At 50.1% G+C, this 19091-nt stretch overlaps 1 protein-coding gene across 3 annotated transcripts in view; it reads right to left on the minus strand.

Moving 5' to 3' along the window:
• Positions 1-19091, minus strand: part of COLQ (collagen like tail subunit of asymmetric acetylcholinesterase) — a 67655-nt gene that overhangs the window by 5687 nt on the left and 42877 nt on the right. For all 3 annotated transcript variants that reach the window (XM_055569967.1, XM_055569965.1, XM_055569966.1), the window contains exons 7-12: positions 17598-17660; positions 17063-17089; positions 16114-16158; positions 15322-15357; positions 11830-11910; positions 7252-7357 (exon numbers count right to left, since the gene is read on the minus strand). In XM_055569967.1, coding sequence (XP_055425942.1) covers positions 7252-7357; positions 11830-11910; positions 15322-15357; positions 16114-16158; positions 17063-17089; positions 17598-17660 — 358 coding nt within the window. The remainder of the gene's footprint in view (positions 1-7251; positions 7358-11829; positions 11911-15321; positions 15358-16113; positions 16159-17062; positions 17090-17597; positions 17661-19091) is intronic.

Genomic DNA, 19091 nt, shown 5'->3' on the forward strand with positions numbered 1-19091 from the left:
CAGAGAGGTGCTTCTGGTCCAAGCTGTGGGTCCCCTAAACACACTGAGTGTGGCAGCACCTTTGCCAACCCTCCTCCTCCCTTCTCTCTCTCTACAGTTTGGAGACTAGACATTCTACTCCCCAGACCCCCTTGCCCCTGGAGGTGACCATGTGCCACAGTGATGGCCAATGTAAGGTCTGTGGTGGGAGAAGGGTGAGCTTCTGGGAAAGTCTATCCTGATACGGGAGAAGCAGGGCTGGATGGGGACATAGCTTCCTCCTTCTTCTTGCCTGGAAGACAGACAAGATGGCCGGTGCTGTGGCAGCTATGCTGCAACCCTGAAGTAAAATAAGCCAGCATACAGGGACGGCAAGGGCCTTGTGGGACCTGGGGCCCTGAGAGTGACACCTAGACACTGAACCAAAGCCAGCCACTGTCTGCCCCTGGACTTCTTTGCTGTAGGAGGAAAACAATTCTTTATGTTTGTGTGCTAAGTCTCTTCAGTCGTGTCCAACTCTTTGCGACCCTTTGGACCGTAGCCCACCAGGCTGCTCTGTCCATGAGATTCTCCAGGTAAGATTACTGAAGTGGGTTGCCAGGTCCTCCGCCAGGGGACTTTCCCCACGCACGGGTGGAACCTGCGTCTCTTATGTCTCCTGCTTTGACCTGCGGGTTCTTTACCACTAGCACCACCTAAGAACTTCTTACTGATGAGCATGTTACTGGCTGATAACTTTCATTTTTTTCTAATTATTTTATTTTGTTATTATATATAGGAACTTTACAAAGGAAACTCTGAATGTGGGTTTCTTTGATTTCTTCTAGAAGAAAATGGGATGTTTGAAAATGCTCAGCCTATTTTTTTCTTCCCTGATTCTGAGAAGAGTATCTGAAAAAGATACGATGGGGAAATTTATTCCCTGCAAGGTGGGAGACCTGCTAGGGTTGGTAATTCTCACCTTGACTTGTAAAGGCCCTGAATGCCCAGACCACACTCCAGACCAATTCCATCAGGACTGCTGAGAAGGGAACTCAGGCAGCTGCGCTTTTCAAAGCTCTTGCAGTGATTCTGTGAGCCCCGAGGCTTCGCGCCGCCGGGCTTGGGAAATGGTCTTCACACAAACCCCCTCCAGACTGTCCTCCTCTCCAGCCTCCATCCCCTCTCCATCCACCCCTCACCAGGCACCTCCTCACTCTCTCCTGATCCGGGTTCAGGAAGCCTTCCTGAGCCGTCCTGCTCACACTGAGGACAGTTCTGTGGTTCCCCACGCCCTGTCTTATGTGTCTCTGTGATTCTGTTCCCCGTGAGATCGCCAGGCCAGCAGTGTGTGTCTCCTGGAGGAGGGGACACTCACCTCCACAAGGGCAGGTGGACGCCTGTTTTCACTCACCAGGGCGTGGCACCCAGCAGGGGACACAGTGCATGTTTGATGTTTCGGATGAATGAACCCAGATGAACTAAGCTCTTCGGAAAAGACTAGAGGTCCCACTCTAGTTGGCAGAAAAATGCTAGAGCCAGGGCCATCCAACAGGAAAAGATGGGCACTGAAAACAGAAATAAGTAGATACCCCTCCTTCTGGGAAATTAAGCAGGGGCTTGGAGACGAGCCAGCTATTGGTTTCAGGCTGGACAGCTGTGCCCAGGGCAGTCAGCAACTGGGGCACAGTCTGCAGATCCCATGAGGGTGCGGAGAACATGACCCCAGGGGAGAGGTCTGGGTCAGAACCCCACAGAGGCAGCTGCAGCGGCAGGAGGAGACCCCCGCGGGCCGCCCATACCCTGAGGCTTCCTGAGCCGGCGGACGGGTCAGAATGCTGTCAGCCTTCAGGGAAAGGAGGCCCGCCAGCATCTTACACCAAGTTATGGTCATTCATCCTAACAAGAAATCAGACACAGTCTGGGAGGAATGCCAGTCTCATGTTCGGAGAGAGACTCCACCAGCTCAGGAACGTTCTGGGGAGTTTGCACCTGGGGCAACTGAGATGGGAGTGCCCTGTAACCAAGGATGGGAGAGCGTTATGGGGGCCACCTTCCAGCTGCCTGTGCGATCCCAACTTTTCCTCCAGAACTGTGGAGTCTGTCCCATTAATCCAGGATGGGATTTGAATTCATGTCCACTTAACCCTAGGCTGTTCAAAAGACATACATCCAAGAATTACTGATGCGTGCAGGAAGCTGGCAATTCCCAGGTACCACATTGATTCACTTATGCCCTGTCTGGGTGCAGGAAGGACTCTGCCAAATTTGTAATTTGTTTATTGCAAATTACATCTTCAAGGCCTTTGCTGCTGTTCCCTCCTCCGGCCCCCAGCCCCTCTTTCTTGGTTACCTTGGGTCGTGACAAGCTCCCGCCTCCTCCCGCTCCCCAGCACTGTCCTGCCCCCCCCCGGCACTGGGCACCAGCAACAGAGGTGGCCTCGAGACAGGTCAACAGGATGTGGCGGAGAGCCTGCTTCCTGCCCCCTCCCCCTGCCGCTTCCTCCCAGCTGTCCCAGGGCATCCGTTACATCTGCCCGATTCCTGCCAGGCTGCCCCAAAGGGCACAGCCGCCTGAACTCCCCAGCCTCAGCCTCTCCGTCTCCTGGCAGCCAGAGGACCAGCTTTGCCTCTCTGCCTAAGGGCCTCCCATCCCCACCGGCTGCTGCTGTGGTGGGAGCAAGTCCCGGAGGGGAATCTGGGAGAAGGCAGGGGAGTCCCGGGCCATCCCATCACCTCCACCCCGCTCTGTCCCTGAAGAGGCTGCATGGCTGTGTGGGAAGGTCTCGAGACCAGGAGTCACAGGCGGACTTCGGACCAGGAGTGGCCACCAGTTCGCCCAGTGACCTTGGGGGATCTCTGAGGCGTGAAGTTCTCATCTACAAAGGGAGGGTGGGATCAGACCAGGGGAGGTTAACCCGGGGCCCACAGAGCCCAAGAATATCCCAAGATGGATTTGGGACAAGGCGTCTGGAGCTCTGGGTGTAGGTAGACACATGTTTTTTTTCCCCGAGAGTGGAACTTTACCAGGCTCTCAAAGGTAGTCTCAGAAATCAGTTTGGAGGCCTGTCCCAACTCCTGATGATGATCCAACTGGTCCTGTGCACAGGGAAGGTTTCTTCTAAACGCCTCCCTCTCCTGCTGTCCCCACCCCCCACCCCCCCCAAAAGACACGTTTCCAAAGAGTAGGATTCTTGCCCCATTTTCTTCAGTCCTCTCACTCTGGGAGGTTCCACAGAGGGGACGTGACCCAAAGGCAGGCACAGGGAAGGGACATCAGTCAAACAGCCCGCCTGCATCCTGCTTGGCTGCTGTGCAATGATCCAGGGGGCCAGCCCGACGGCTAAAGGGCCGAGGTGTGTGAGCACCAACAGGCGGGTGCAAATGGGGGTGCAAAGCTGACTCAGCCAGGACCCTGCCTCGAGGAGGACCTGCCACCAGGAGGACGAGGAGACACACCTGCAGGAAGCAGTCACCAGCGAGGGGCCGGCACAGTTGCAGCGGGGACTGCGGTCCGAGGGAAGGAGACGGCCCATCAGGGACCAGGGAGGGCGCAGAAGAGAGAGCTTGGAAGGAGGGGGAGGAGGTGGTGGGGTGGACCCGGGGGCTGACAGGAACGCTGTTTCAGGCCAGGTGCACCCAGAGGGACTGTAGGACTATGCCCCCACTCAAGCAGGAGCAGGATCCTCTGGAGGACAGAGGATGGTGTAGAGGAGTGGGCAGGGAACAGGGTGATGGCATAGCAGGCTGAAAGAGAAGGTGCTAGAGAGCCAAGGAGAGAATACAGGGCTACACTGGCCCTGCGACAGCGAGGGGCTGCAGTCCACCAGAGGCTGACAAGACAATCCGGCCGGCCGCCAAGGGAGCGGCTGAGGCTCTCCAAGCCCTGCCCTTCCCACCCCACCCCAGGCTTGACGGGGGAGCCGGGATTCATGTCGGATACACCATGAGACCACTGAGGTCTTTGTTTGCGGGGGATGCCACCCAACCACAGGCCCCCTGGCTATTCCTCAGTTTTGTGAGCCCTTAAATACCCCAGGACGAAGAGGTGGCAAGAATACACAGAAGAACTATACAAAAAAGATCTTCATGACCCAGATAACCAAAATGGTCTGATCCCTCACCTAGAGCCAGACATCCTGGAGTGTGAGGTCAAGTGGGCCTTAGGAAGCATCACTACGAACAAAGCTAGTGGAGGTGATGGAATTCCAGCTAAGCTATTTCAAATCCTAAAAGATGATTCTGTGAAAGTGCTGCACTCAGTATGCCAGCAAATTGGGAAAACTCAGCAGTGGCCACAGGACTGGAAAAGGTCAGTTTTCATTCCAATCCCAAAGGCAATGCCAAAGAATGTTCAAACTACCACACAATTGCACTCATCTCACACGCTAGTAAAGTAATGCTCAAAATTCTCCAAGCCAGGCTTCAATAGTACGTGAATCGTGAATTTCCAGATGTTCAAGCTGGTTTTAGAAAAGGCAGAGCAACCAGAGATCAAATTGCCAACATCTGCTGGATCATGGAAAAAGCAAGAGACTTCCAGAAAAACATCTACTTCTGCTTCATTGACTATGCCAAAGCTTTTGACTGTGTGGACCACAACAAACTGTGGAAAATGCTTAAAGAGATGGGAATACCAGACCACCTGACCTGCCTCTTGAGAAACCTGTATGCAGGTCAGGAAGCAACAGAACTGGACATGGAACAACAGACTGGTTCCAAATAGGAAAAGGAGTACATCAAGGCTGTGTATTGTCACCCTGCTTATTTAACTTATATGCAGAGTACATCATGAGAAACGCTGGGCTGGAAGAAGCACAAGCTGGAATCAAGATTGCCGGGAGAAATATCAATAACCAATTGATATTGATATATAAATATCAATAATCAATATCTGCAGATATGCAGATGACAGCAACCTTATGGCAGAAAGTGAAGAAGAACTAAAGAGCCTCTTGATGAAAGTGAAAGAGGAGAGTGAAAAGGTTGGCTTAAAGCTCAACATTCAGAAAACTAAGATCATGGCATCTGGTCCTATTACTTCATGGCAAATAGATAGGGAAACAGTGTCAGACTTTATTTTTCTGGGCTCAAAAATCACTGCAGATGGTGACTGCAGCCATGAAATTAAAGAAACTTGCTCCTTGGAAGGAAAGTTATGACCAACCTAGATAGCATATTAAAAAGCAGAGACATTACTTTGCCAACAGAGGTCCATCTAGTCAAAGCTATGGTTTTTCCAGTGGTCATGTATGGATGTGGGAGTTGTACTCTAAAGAAAGCTGAGTGCCAAAGAATTGATGCTTTTGAACTGTGGTGTTGGAGAAGACTCTTGAGACTCCTCTGGACTGCAAGGAGATCCAACCAGCCCATCCTAAAGGAAATCAACCCTAAATATTCATTGGAAGGACGGATGCTGAAGCTCAAACTCCAATAATTTGGCCACCTGATACAAAGAACTGACTCACTGGAAAAGACCCCGATGCTGGGAAAGATTGAAGGTGGGAGGAGAAGGGGACGACAGAGGATGAGATGGTTGGATGGCATCACTGACTCAATGGACATGAGTCTGAGTGAACTCCTGGAGTTGGTGATGGACAGGGAGGCCTGGCGTGCTGCGGTTCATGGGGTCGCAAAGAGCTGGACACGACTGAGCGACTGAACTGAACTGAACTGAACTGAAATACCCCAGGGGCCGAAAGCATCCCTTCCAAAGGCAAAACCCGGGCTTCAGACAGTGCTGTCAGTCTCTGGGGTTGGCAGCCCAGGGTCGTGGGCTTGAGGGAGGCGTCCTGCCTCAGAACCGAGGAGGGAGAGGACTGACGGGAAGAACTTTCATCCGGATCATCCAGTCATCTCAGGGAGACAGTCTGGGCAGGGACACGGGCCGAGCTACTGCTCGGCCAGATCCCCTAACAGACAGAAATGGGTGCAGCAGGATGTCGTAGTGACTGATGCTTGTCCTTCCGTTATTTTTTCCTTCCCAATTTCAAGGGGGCAGCAAGACTGTGCTTTCTTGCCCTTGCTGAGAAACAGGTCATATTAAAAGACGTTTGCCTTCTGTTCTCAAAAGAGGGCAGCGCTGTATGAGGACCAAGAGGAGGGAGGGGCTGGAGGTCAGAAGAGGAGAGATCACCCCAGACGTGGGAGGACAGGGACCCCAAAGCCTGGAGATAAGGAGACTCCTAATCTCAGGAGGAATGGCTGTGGGGTGCTCCTGGGAAAGCTGACCTTTGAAGACCAGGATTCCCAGGTTTGGGGATGATCTGACACCGACGCCTGGTATGAAGATAGTGGTCACCCCTCTGACCACGTGGCCTCAGGCAACTGGTTTCAGAGGTGAATGGGGCCGGTCAAGGGCTGGAGGGACCTCCCGTGATATCCTTTCACCCTAACCCCCCAGGATCTCTGCCCCACTGTTCTGTGACAGTTGAAGAAGTGGAGGGAACCCCATTAACATGCAAGATTGAATTTTCCCAGCATCCTAGCTGGTTGCCGTTTCAGGGCCAGTTTTCATTTGGTTTCAAGGATCTATCAGAATGACATTTCTTGACCATCCCACGGTGTGGTTGTAAATATTTTCCCATAAACACAGTGGGGAAAAGCGCACTTTGGAATTTTTAAATGCCTTCATTTTCTTAAGAAAAGAATTAGAAAAAAAATTTTTGGTTCCTTTTGGATAACTGAAAACAATGGATCTTGCATAGTCAATAAACAGTATTCATCTACATAAACACAGCACCTAGAGATGCTATGTTAACACAGAGGATGTGCTGTGTACAAACCAAATAAAAGGCTTAGCACCTCAAATCAAATAAAGTAAAGCAAGGTAGCCGTGTACCTATGGCCTCTTCAAGGGAGACTTTCATGTCTTTGTAATAATTTCTTTCCATATTCAATGCAAATCTGTAAGGACTCTGTCATAATGCTGTGTAAGATAGAAAAATGTGCAGTGTCATCTTTACTCCGAGCTGCTTGGAGCCATGAAATGTTTTTCTATAAAGAGGTGCTCGCTGTTGGAGTACTAGCTGGTTATTTTTCACTTCGTGTATAAATGACATCACCAATGTGATTTTTTTTTCTTTTTCTCTCCTCTATTTGTTATCCAAAATGCTAAATCAAAACCATAATAATGTTTATCTCCCTTGTGTAAAACTCGAATTAACCAAATGGTGGATAACAGAAGTGTATTGAATTGCTGCAGGCATTTCAAGTCCGGCCTCTGCTGGACTCCCTCTGGGAGGCTGGCTGGAGGGCGACACTGTGGACCAGGTGAAGCAGTGACGTTCTTACCTGCGGAGGGGGGACCTGGGGGGCCTGGGAGACCCGGACGGCCAGGTGGACCAGAAGGCCCGGGTTTGCCCGGGGGGCCTGTCACGCCACTATCTCCTTTCTGCCCCTGATGGAGAAAAAGGCAGAGCCTGTTATAAGAGCAGGACATTGCAGACTTTCTTCCCCAGTCAGCTCTCCATTGGCAAACAACTTGTACTTTGGAGCAAGTGCTGGAGGAGGAATGCACTTCCAGAGGTCACCAAGCTCATAAAAAGCTCAGGGCAAGCAACATTTGAGACAGTGCTGGATGCAAGTTTATAGATACCCAATTTTTTTTATATTGAGGTATGGTTGATTCACAATACTGTGTTCATTTCCGTGGTACATCATAGTGATTCAATGGGTTTTTTTAAAAAAAGATTATATTCCATTATAGGCCATCATAGAATATTGAGTAGAGTTCCCTGTGCCATACAGTACATCCCTGTTGCTTATCTAGTTTATGTATAATAGTGTGGATGTGTTAATCTGCCCCTTTCCCATCCATCTCCCCCTGGTAACCCTAAATTTGCTTTCTACAGGCATCACACATGGCATGGAACTGCAAGTGGGAATGACCCAACCCGCCCCCTCTCTGGAAGGTGCTCCTTCCACCACTCATCAGGCCATTTCTGTTTTAGCACGAGAGCTCTTCCCACCGTGTGGCCCCTTGTGCTTTCAGGATAAAGACACAGCCCCTTCCTCAGCCTCCAGAGCCATGCACAGCTGGACTTTCCAGGCTCGTCCCAGCCTTTTGACGTTGTCGCTCTTCAAGAGCACACGCCTTTTATTTTGCTTCTCAAGACTCTTCTCTCTGCCCCAAACCGCTCTCCCCTCCCTTCTGCCTAGATAACTCCCTCCCATCCACGGAGGCCAAGCCTTCCCTGACCTCTCCTGGCCCAGTCAGTTCTCCCCGGCACAGGCCCTCTGCCTTCACAGCCTTCACCCCCGATCAGAGCTACAGTTGGTCTGTGGTCATTTCATCCATGTCCCTCCAGGAGACAGAAGCTCCCCGCAGGCCGGAATCTGTCTTGCTCAGATCAAGCGGGGGAGGAGGAGAAGCTGAACACACAGAGTGGACGTGGTTTGTCAGCTCTAGGTCGGGAAATGTGGCTTGCCGTCTGGCCCATGAGACCCTGGGTAACTCAGGGCATCGCTCTGAGCCCGAGTTTTCTCGTCTGTGAAAGGTGGCCAGGCAATATACACCTGCAAAGACTTGTCACGAGGCCAGCAAAGATCTCAGAGGTGAAAACGTGGTTTGCACAGAACCAAGGGCTCCATGCGCCAAGCTGATTATCATAGCAGCTGGCTTGGTTTCGTCTTTGCCCCACAGTCAGAAGAGTCCTGACTCATAAAGAGACGTGTACCTGTATCTTTCCACATGGGATGCCCTCTTTGCTGTCTGCTCTTGGAGGGTTAAGAGCACACATCTCCCCCGGGGCTGTCCTTAGGAAAGACCCCAGAAACCAAGACTGGCACACCTGCAGAGCTTCCCCCGAGCCATTGGCTGACTGTCCCTGCCTGGGCCCCGACCATGACGCTGGCTGGAGCCGGACAGCTTTGGACGGGCCGCCTTCACACAGGTGTGCCAGGATTGCCTCGCCCACCTGCTGAAATGTAAATCTTCCCAAGTCTGGGGGGCAGGCCGGCCGAGCACGCCTTTCAACCACCATGTGACGTGTGACCTGCCACCTTGCCCACGTGGTCCTGGGGGCCCTCTCGGCAGTGTGCAAGGAGTTCTCAAATCCTTCGTGTGGGATGGCGAGGTCCGAGTTTGTCTCCAACTCCATCCTAAGGGAGGGAGTCTTAAGCCTTGCCTGAGCCTTAGCAATCTGCAAGGCCACTAAGACGGGTTCCCCTTGCAGATGACACAGGAAGTCACACCGTCTTAATATAGCCGCAGCGAAGTCTCACTTATCTAACAGCCACATCGTCTGGCTCTGAGCACAGGAAGTGACATAGCTCGAAGAAGCTGGAAACGCTCCTCGTCCTGGCCTCAGTGGTAACAGAATGTTCTGCTTATCGGTCATCTGCTTGCATCAGCCTCGCCTCTGTGAGCAGGACACACTGAGCAGTGCTTTCCAGGAAAACGCTCCTCGTTCTGTTGTTGCACAAAGTCTGGGGATTCCCATCCAGGAGGCCGCTGTGTTCCTGGGACGGAAGACGTGTATGATACACTCGTGTGGTTTTCCTGGGCCTGCCCAAGGTCAGCTTGGAAGCAGGAGGCTGAGGGGAAGGTGCAGCATGGGGACACTGGTCTCAGGTCTCCAGCTTCTGTCCCTGCTGGGAGCTGGCTTGGCTGGGGGGTCCCAGGTGGTCATGCCGCTGCCCTGGCCCCTGGTTTCCGGGTGACTACATGCAAGGGAGTTGGGTTGGTGGGCTCTTCAGTCCTTCTGGATCTGAATTTCGTACTCCTGGAGCCGCTTCTGGATTTCTGATTCAGGGATCTGGGTTGTTTAACCTCCAGAGACTCTTAGCACCACGGCTCAACAAACACCCTGTGTATAAGACTCTATTAGGCAAATAATTCATGACAAAAAGACACCATCACATCCATCCCCCAAGGCTGACCAGGCAGGCTGGGGTTGAAGCAGCACTCAGGTGTCTATAAAGTCTTGAAGGAAGATGAGTCCATATTCCTAACTGAGCTCCCAGATGTGGTTCTGGTGTCGTCTTTAAGATGGCTCCAACACAATCATTCTCAACAGGGTCAAGAAATAGACTTCTTGGCTTCCGCCCTGACCAGGACCAGACAAACACTGTCCAAGGAAAGATGCAGATGACGGAAGCCAAGCGGCTTCTCGGATCCCAAGCATAGCACATTCTGGATGGAACATGGCCATAGGGGAGAAAATGCTTTATTTTTAAAAAAGATTTTTCCCTTGTCTTTCTTTTTCTGAGCCTAGTTTTTAGGAAACTGTTATCTGTGGCCTCGTGGCAAAGCCACAGCCATGCTACCCATCGTAAAACTTTAGAAATTGAACTGGAGCCTTGTGACTTCAGGAGTCACCATGGCTGGGCTTCCCTGGTGGCTCAGTGGTACTCAGGGGGCACAAGTTTGATGTCTGGTCCAGGAAGATCCCCTATGCCGCCAGACAAGCAAGCCCATGTGCCACAGCTTCTGAGCCCATGCACCGAAACCACTGAAGCCTGCGCGTCTAAAGCTCTGCAACAGGAGAAACCACTGCCATGAGAAGCCCGCACACACCTTAACAGACAGTGTCCCTGGCTCACCACAGCTGGAGAGAGCCTGCACACAGCAACAAAGACCCAGCTCAACCAAAACAAGTAAAAGTCATCGTGGAAGCTGATTCATCAGGTCGGAGTCTGTCATTCCTAGGTCCCTTTGAAAAGACCAGATCTGGCTTCTTAGCGTTACTGTGGCTCTGAGTTCTGGCGCACGTGAGACTCATGTGGAGCTTTAGAAGCAACAATCCACTCTGAAGCCTCAGTTGTGTATCAGAGTCTTTGGGAGGTAAGGGCTTGGTGGGGAGGAGGAGGACACACGTGGAACACCACCACTGCACCCGGGGGACGGCATCCGTATTGAATCAGCCCCCAGGCGGTTCCGAGGTAAGCTAGAGTCTGAGAACTGTGGATCTGGCCTAAGGAAAGAATGGGAACATGCCCACACGTGTTCACTCCTCAGCATTATCTATAATCCGGTTAGGCTTCTCTTGTCCGAGCAGTCTTCTGGTCCCTCATTTACTAAAATCTGATGCAGAGATTTTAAAAGAAAAGTTTTAAAATATTTAATGAATGAAGTAACAAGTGAAAATGCATATGTTGTGATTTTTAACTAAAAGTTAGGATAAATAGAAATGTATATTGGTCATAAAAGGAACAAATGGCTAGAGATTCCACAGGAAGGAAGACTACCAACATGGTAACAGGGTTATGCCTGGACGTTAGGTGCTTAGATGATCTCCTTCCTAGTTTTCTGAACTTTCCGTTTTCCACGATGCTCATATATTACATGTATAGTGGGAAAGGAGGCAAAAAGCCAACAGAGTGGAACTGAAAGAGTAAGGGACATCTGTCTCATTCAAAGGGGTAAGGTTCTCTGAGGCCTTGGGGATGGCTCACCATCACATGGTTTTGACCCAAGAGCCTGCTGACCAGGGGAAGGAAAACTTTCCCTAAGCCCTGAATAGTGCCAATAAAGAGGGTCATTTACAAATGGAGGTCCTGAGGGAAGAGAAAATGCCCTGCTGTTGAGACCTAGAAGACCCTTAAAGAGCCCGGAAATATCTGGGCTGGTCCAGAAGTCCATCTGTGTCTGGGACACTGAGTCAAAAAGCAGATTTTTGTGGGGTCAGTGGTCTCGGTGGAGACAGACCTGTTCTTGTGAACTGAAGACCCACTCTTAGCTTCAGCATTGGACACAGCTAATTTTGAGCATTCTACACATCCCCCTCAAACTCAGCTCACCTAGGAAGCCCAGGTGCTCTGCCCCCCAGCCTAGAGGATGCTGGAGACCAGACTGTGTGCCCAGAAGGTCCCTGACCCATTCTGCCCCCCACCCCCCACCCCAGATCCGGTTAGCCCTGGGATCCATACCTGCTTGCCTCGTTTCCCTGGTCTGCCTGTGGGCCCCCGGTGGCCAGCGAGCCCAGGCTCGCCCTTTGGCCCCATTTCTCCCTGGAAAGAAGAAAGAGAAGCAAGAGAGGGGTGGGGCTTGAGGCTCTGGCAGAGCTTCCAGGTCTATCCACCCCCTGCACGGGCCATCTCCTCTGTCACTCTATTCTAGGCAGGCTGCTTCAGGAGGTTGGAGGAGCTATAGGGTCGTGTGAGAGGGAAGAGGAGGGGAAGGAGCAGGTTACCCCAAGTGGGGTTATCATCTGAGAGACGCGGAGGCTGGGCAGCACACAGTTTGGTTCCCAAGTCCCCAGCCCGAGCGGCCAGGGTGGGAGGTACCTGCGTTTGAGTCCCCTGTGTCTGTGCCTGGGACACCATGGGGGAAATGCTCTCTTTCTTAGTTGAAATTTTATGTTGCGTTTTTAGCATAAATTCAAATCTCTGGGGTTTTTGAATAATTGGACACAGTTTTGATGGCTGTCATCTTTGGGAAGCTTCTGCCGTGTTAGCTGTGTCCCTGTGCTGTGTGTGCTTAGTCACTCAGTTGAGTCCGACTCTTTGTGACCACATGGACTATGGCCCACCTGGCTCCTCTCTACATGGGATTCTCCAGGCAAGAATACTGGAATGGGTAGCCCCTAACCCTAACCCTAACTCCCACTCCAATACTTTGGCCACCTGATGCTAAGAACTGACTCATTGAAAAAGACCCTGATGCTGGGAAAGATTGAAGGTGAGAGGAGAAGGGGATGACAGAGGATGAGATGGTTGGATGGCATCACCAACTCAATGGACACAGTTTGGGTAAACTCTGGTAGTCGGTGATGGACAGGGAGGCCTGGTGTGCTGCAGTCCATGGGGTTGCAGAGTCGGACACGACTGAGAGACTGAACTGAACTGAGCCACTGCCTTTTCCAATATACATTCCTATTCTTCAGAAAAAACTGGTTGCCATTCCACCTTACTTCCATTTGATTCAGAGAGAAACACTTTGTGGGACAGATGTTCCAGACATGTGTTCAAATTCTTAATACAATTATTATAAATGGCATGGAGAGCAACATAAGCCATGTGTGTGTGCTAAGTCGCGTCAGTCATGCCCAACTCTATGTGACCCCATGGACTGTAGCCCACCTGGCTCCTCTGTCCATGGTTCTCCAGGCAAGAATAGTGGAGTGGGTAGCTGTTCCCTTCTGAACATAAGCCATATTCCCAATTAAAAAGCAAATGCACCAACTGCAGAATTCGAGAGTTTAAGGTCAGCCTTTTGTAAAACTGGTCTCTGCACCTCAGGCCATCCTCTCCTTCCCTGTGTTCTTCCAGGATTCCAGGCCCACCTGTGGCTTCTTTGGCTCATGAACCCACAGGGCAGCCTTCTTACCCCCAGGAACCCCTGAACACCCCAGAAGGCATCACACAAACTAAGTCTCACACCAGCATCCATGAAAATTTCTGCTAGGCAGCAGCCAGTGCCTGTGAAGAGCTTCCCTAACCACTTGCTGCTGCTGCTGCTAAGTCGCTTCAGTAGTGTCCAACTCTGTGCAACCCCATAGACGGCAGCCCACCAGGCTCCCCCATCCCTGGGATTCTCTAGGCAAGAACACTGGAGTGGGTTGCAATTTCCTTCTCCAATGCACGAAAGTGAAAAGTCAAAGTGAAGTCGCTCAGTCGTGTCCGACTCTTTGCGACCCCATGGACTGCAGCCTACCAGACTCCTCTGTCCATGGGATTTTCCAGGCAAGAGTACTGGAGTGGGGTGCCATTGCCTTCTCCGCCCTAACCACTTAGAAGATGATAAACACCCAGACAACTTCTCCCAGGGACGCCAGAGGAGGTACAACACAATGGAAAATTCCAGGGAACACCAATTCACAGTGAGGATCAAGCATAGAGCTCTGAAATTACCTGCCGGTTCAGCCAGTGTAATGAATTTGTCAAGCTACCAACATCCTGCCTCACCGAGAACTGTCCTTAAACCTATGGTTTCTTTCCCATCCGTCATGCTCTTCAGCCTGCTTGGATAGGGTGGATTCTCTGCGACTGTGGAGATGTTTGCACAATTTTCCTTGGCTGTTTAGAGGAGGCTGAGAGATGCCTTGCTTGTCTGGGAGAAAACAGTAGCATAAACAGCATAATTTTTTGGAAAAGATCGGCTGAGGGAAGTGTGGTCCTTCTCCTCACCAGTTGGAAGCAGCCAGTAATATCTTGATCTAATTTCTCTCTGAAGACCTAATTATGGTCATCACATTACCTCTGTCTTAAACAGGCTGCACGGGAGGGAGGGAGAACTCTCTATGGAAAGTCTAGCAAATGGAACAGAGCAGAGAAGCTGTCATATTTAATTGTACAGGAGTGTACTGCTCTCTGATACACAGAATGAAAACCTAGACTAAGTATTTCAAAATAAAATTGTTTTTCTCTGTAACATTCCCTTTCATTTGCTTGTATAATTCATCTCTTTTCAACCCAACACTCTATGTAGGTAGCAGAAACAGAGATTTTGACAGCTTTGGGCAGCGATAAATGATAATAATTTCAGGTGACTAAAATTATTTAAATATAATCTACCAATGGGAGAAAGATATAACTTGTTCTTTCAAGCATGGAGAATAAAATTTTAAGGTGAACTTGGAGACAATTTAGAATTCTAAGAAAGCATCCCACTTGCCTGTTGGAAGAATATCATGCCCTGAGGCTTAGACAAAAATAAGTGTCCAATGTGAATGCCTTAACAACACGAGGACCCACCATTGCAATGGTGGTTGCCCTAGGTGGTCGTTTAAGCACCCTTTCTCTACTGTCTGACACTCCCCTCACTTTCACCCCTGAGTTCTTTTCCCCAGACCCTAACCTTAAATATAAGTTAAAAAAAATCTGTCAGTCAGTTGCCACTTTCACAGTTTTTAGTATATCTGACACCACTCTGTTATTCAGTGAATACTTTTTAAGTCAACCAAATAAACTCCTTTTTATTAAGCCTCGTCCTAGCAAGATATCCATGAAATCCTACTAAGTACTTAAATAAATATTACATTTAACTGTCAAATAAAAAACATTTTCGCTGTCTCCTGCTAAAACAACTCTGCGTTCCTCTGGCAGTGCGTGTACCCTTCTGAAGGAGTGCGGAGCTGGGTGCCTCAGAAGTGGCCTTGAACCCTCATCAGGGCCGCTGGCCGCTGCAGCTCCAGTCTGAGTCCCGGGGCCCAAAGCTTTCTGCTTTTGAACCGTCTGATAGCCCCCTGACAGACAGGAGACACAGAGAAGCCATCTCTCTTCTCAGGTGGGGTGTCCCTCCTCTGAGTCGGAGGGAGGTCTCACCAATACGTTTGGCAACTTACTCCCCTTTCAAACATGAACCTTCCACAAAGAAACCCACTTATCGGGCCTGATGGATGAAAGGCAGACCTCTTTTTGCTGTGCTTGGAGGATCTAACTTGTAACTGAAGGCTATTTTTACTACTTCTGAGTACTTACTTTCTGCCCCAACATTCCAGGAAATCCTGGGAAACCCTGTGAAGAGAAAAACAAACATAATGACTGCTTCTGAAATAATTCTTGAAAAGGCTGAGGAAGAACTTGGTCAGCCATTTTCAAGATAAGGCCCCAGCAGTCAGCCAGCCAACCAGTTAGTCATCCAGCAAGTCAGTCATCCAGTCATCCAGCTAGTCAGTCATCCAGGCAATCAGTCATTCAGTCAGCCAGCCAGTCAGTCAGCCATTCAATCAATCAGACAGGAATTCATTCAGTCAGCCAGTCAGCTAGCCAGTCATCCAGTCTGCCATTCCTTCATTCTTTCAGCCAGTCTGCCATTCATTCACTCAGCCAGTCAGCCAGTCAAGTCAGTCAGCCAGTCAATCATTCAGTCAGTCAGCAGCCAGGCAGGCAGTCAGTCATTCAGTCAGTCAGCTGCCAGTCAGCCATCCAGTCAGTCAACAGCCAGGCAGCCAGGCAGTCAGTCATTCAGTCATTCAGCCAGTCAGTCAGCCATCCAGTCAGTCAACAGCCAGGCAGTCAGCCAGTCAGTCAATCATTCAGTCAGTAAGCAGCCAGGCAGTCAGTCATTCAGCCAGTCAGTCATTCAGTCAGTCAGCCGCCAGTCAGCTAGCCAGTCAATCATTCAGTCAGTAAGCAGCCAGTTAGTGAGCCAGCCAGTCAGTCATTCAGTCAGTCAGCAGCCAGTCAGTCAGTCAGTCAGCCCACAAGATGGGGATTGGTAGGGGATGTCACTTCTGTGGTAGTTTATCATTTCTATGAAATGCCCATTACCTTTTCTCCTTTGGGACCCAAGTCACCCCTTTCACCTCTGGATCCCTAAGAGGAAACCATAGGAGAGAGTCAATGAGTTGACTCCTAGGAGAAAAACTGGAGCATTTCTAACTGAAAACGCCATAGGTCAGCATCCTCACTTCCCTTAGAAGACTCGGTATGCCCAGGGAAGGCTTTCTTTATGAGATACCTCCTATTTGGACCCCCCCAAACCGCTTACAGGAGAAGGCAATGGCACCCCCTCCAGTACTCTTGCCTGGAAAATCCCATGGACGGAGGAGCCTGGTGGGCTGCAGTCCATGGGGTCGCTAAGAGTCGGACACGACTGAACGACTTCACTTTGACTTTTCACTTTCATGCACTGGAGAAGGAAATGGCAACCCACTCCAGTGTTCTTGCCTAGAGAATCCCAGGAATGGGAGCCTGGTGGGCTGCCGTCTATGGGGTTGCACAGAGTTGGACACGACTGAAGCGACTTAGCAGCAGCAGCAGCAGCAAACCACTTACATCAATAAAGGACACTCCACAGAAAATTCTGGGACCTAGACTTTCTCCTATATTCTAGGAAATTTGTCCTCAGGGTGTGGCTGGATTTTTTACTCCATTTCTGACAGACAACGAGGCTGTGTGGTAGAAGCGTGGCCTAAGTCACACATCTACCATCTTCGCCCAGCCCCGCCTGCCAGGTGTGTTCACGCAGCAGCAGGCACAACCTCCAGCCCTTACCTGCTCCACGTGAGGGGCTTCCACTTCCACTGGGAGAGCCTCCCTAACCCACCCGTCCTGGTTCAGGGGCCCTCACTTCTGTCTCGCAGACCACTGACGAAGGACAGGGTAACATCGAGAGGTGGCAGCTGCAGCCACTGACTAAAAAGACGCCTGGGCCCATGCTCTGCGCATCACTGACCCCAGACTCGGCTCCGGGGAGCCGTGAGAGACAAGCACGAACCTTTTCCCCTCTGGATCCAGGGTAGCCCTAAAAGAAAGCAAAAGGCACATTGACAGTCAGCCCTGTAGGACCTCCGGGTCTGGTATAAGAGTGGAAGGAACCCCTGGATGGGGTGGTGGGATATGTCTTCACACTGGGCTGAACATTCTAGGGAGGGGGTCAGAGGAGGGTTGCAGCAGTGAGTATAAAGATGTCTCTGAGAGTTGTGTGTACACCAGGCCTAAAAAGAGCATTGCTTTCCTTAACCCCCACCCCCAAAGGCCCATACAAAAGGCTTCCATCTGCTTTGTTGCCCAGAGGCTTGACCCTCATTGTCCAAGAGAACAGCAGGAATGGCCTCCCTCTGCCCCGTGTCCCAGGGCATACCTCCCTGAGGGCTAGTAAAGATAAGCACAGCCTGACACCGGCCTCTCCAACATCTGTGATAATCCCCAGCCCATGACAGCAGTCACCCAGTCCCCACTTTATAGACACCAGCTGCTCCAGAGCCTTAATCAGAAGACCTGGAACCATCTATCTGGACCAACACACTGACCTTGGAGCCCATTGGTCCTCTTGACCCTGGCAAGCCCATCAGACCCAGGTCACCTTTTTCACCCTGTGGGAATCACAAGAAGGGGGGGAAAAAAGACCTCCAGTGACATTTCCTAGAGAAACTGAACCAGGAGAGGCATGGGCAAGATCAGGATGGAGCTGGGGACATCGAGGCTGGCCTGGGAATCTGAGGACCCCAAACGCTCCCTTGTTTACTCCCAGGGATCCAAGACTACAGACTCCAGGCTTCATTCTGGTATTTGTCATGAAACGTAGAAAGAAATTGTCCAAGGTAGAGCAGCTCTCCAAACCAAATGCTCACTCATGTGTTATAAATAAACTGACATTTGATCTTCTCCCAGAGAGGGTTGGGAAAGGGTGGGGAAGAGAGCATGCAGGCACTTGGGTACTCAAAGGACAAGGTTAATGTGCTCCAAAAAGCTACATCTGCTCTGCTGTTTGCATAGGGAGGGCCTTTCACATGTTTCCACATACTCTTACCCTAGGTTTGCGGCCAAGCAGAGTGACCATTAACCTCTGAGTGGAAGCGGGGGACTAGGACTCGTGGATGGGATCTGTTACCCTTCAGAATGGTTTACAGTTGGAACTTTTAGTACCTGCCTTGCTAACCACATACTTAATTTAAAAATTTTTAGAAGTCACCTTAAAAGAAACGGATGAGATTAACTTTAAATTTAAACATTAAATTTACTCTAATTAATCTAATTATTAATCACTATTTAAGAATCCAATTATTTTAAACATGTCATCTACGTAAAAACTATCCATGAGAGTTTTACATTTGATTTTTCACAATAAATATTTGAAATCTGTTGTGTATTTAACATTTAAATCGCAGCTCAATTCAGGTGCTAAATTTTCACCTAAAATACTTGATCTGTATTAGATTTCATAAAATTTATAGTTCAAAAGGCAGATTTCAACTCAAGCTGCTCAAAAATACTTAAATGTTTTCAAATAACTGAATTGAGTAAAGATTCTTAAAATCAAACTTACATTAATTAAAATTTCAGCTCTTCAGTTGCACTTGGCACATTTCAAGGGCTCAATAGTCACATGTGCCTGGTGGCTGCCATATTGGATGGTTCAGCATTATATACAGTGGATTTTTAAGAAAATATCCTTGGAACTTTTCCTAAGACGATTGGGAACAATTTTCTAGTCTCATAATAAATGCAGCCAATGCATCAGAGCAGAGAGTGACATTCCCCTACCCACCCCTGACTTCTGCAGCTCAATTCTAAGTCATGGCCTCTGCATGCAATAGTCTACAACCAAAGTGTGTAAAAAGACATGCGTGTGGGTATGTCAGCTTCTCCTCACCTGTTTGAGGAAGGGGATTTCCCCAGCATTTAGCAATCCACCTGGGAATGCAGGGTTTCTGTGGTTCCAGCCCCCGACTCCCTTGCCCTCACCCTCCACCCCCTGCCCAATTAGTATGACGGGCCAACAGCCTTCTAGACACGAGCTCCTT

This window comes from Bubalus kerabau, chromosome 2 (genome assembly GCF_029407905.1).
Source record: "Bubalus kerabau isolate K-KA32 ecotype Philippines breed swamp buffalo chromosome 2, PCC_UOA_SB_1v2, whole genome shotgun sequence".
Taxonomy (NCBI): Eukaryota; Metazoa; Chordata; class Mammalia; order Artiodactyla; family Bovidae; genus Bubalus; species Bubalus kerabau.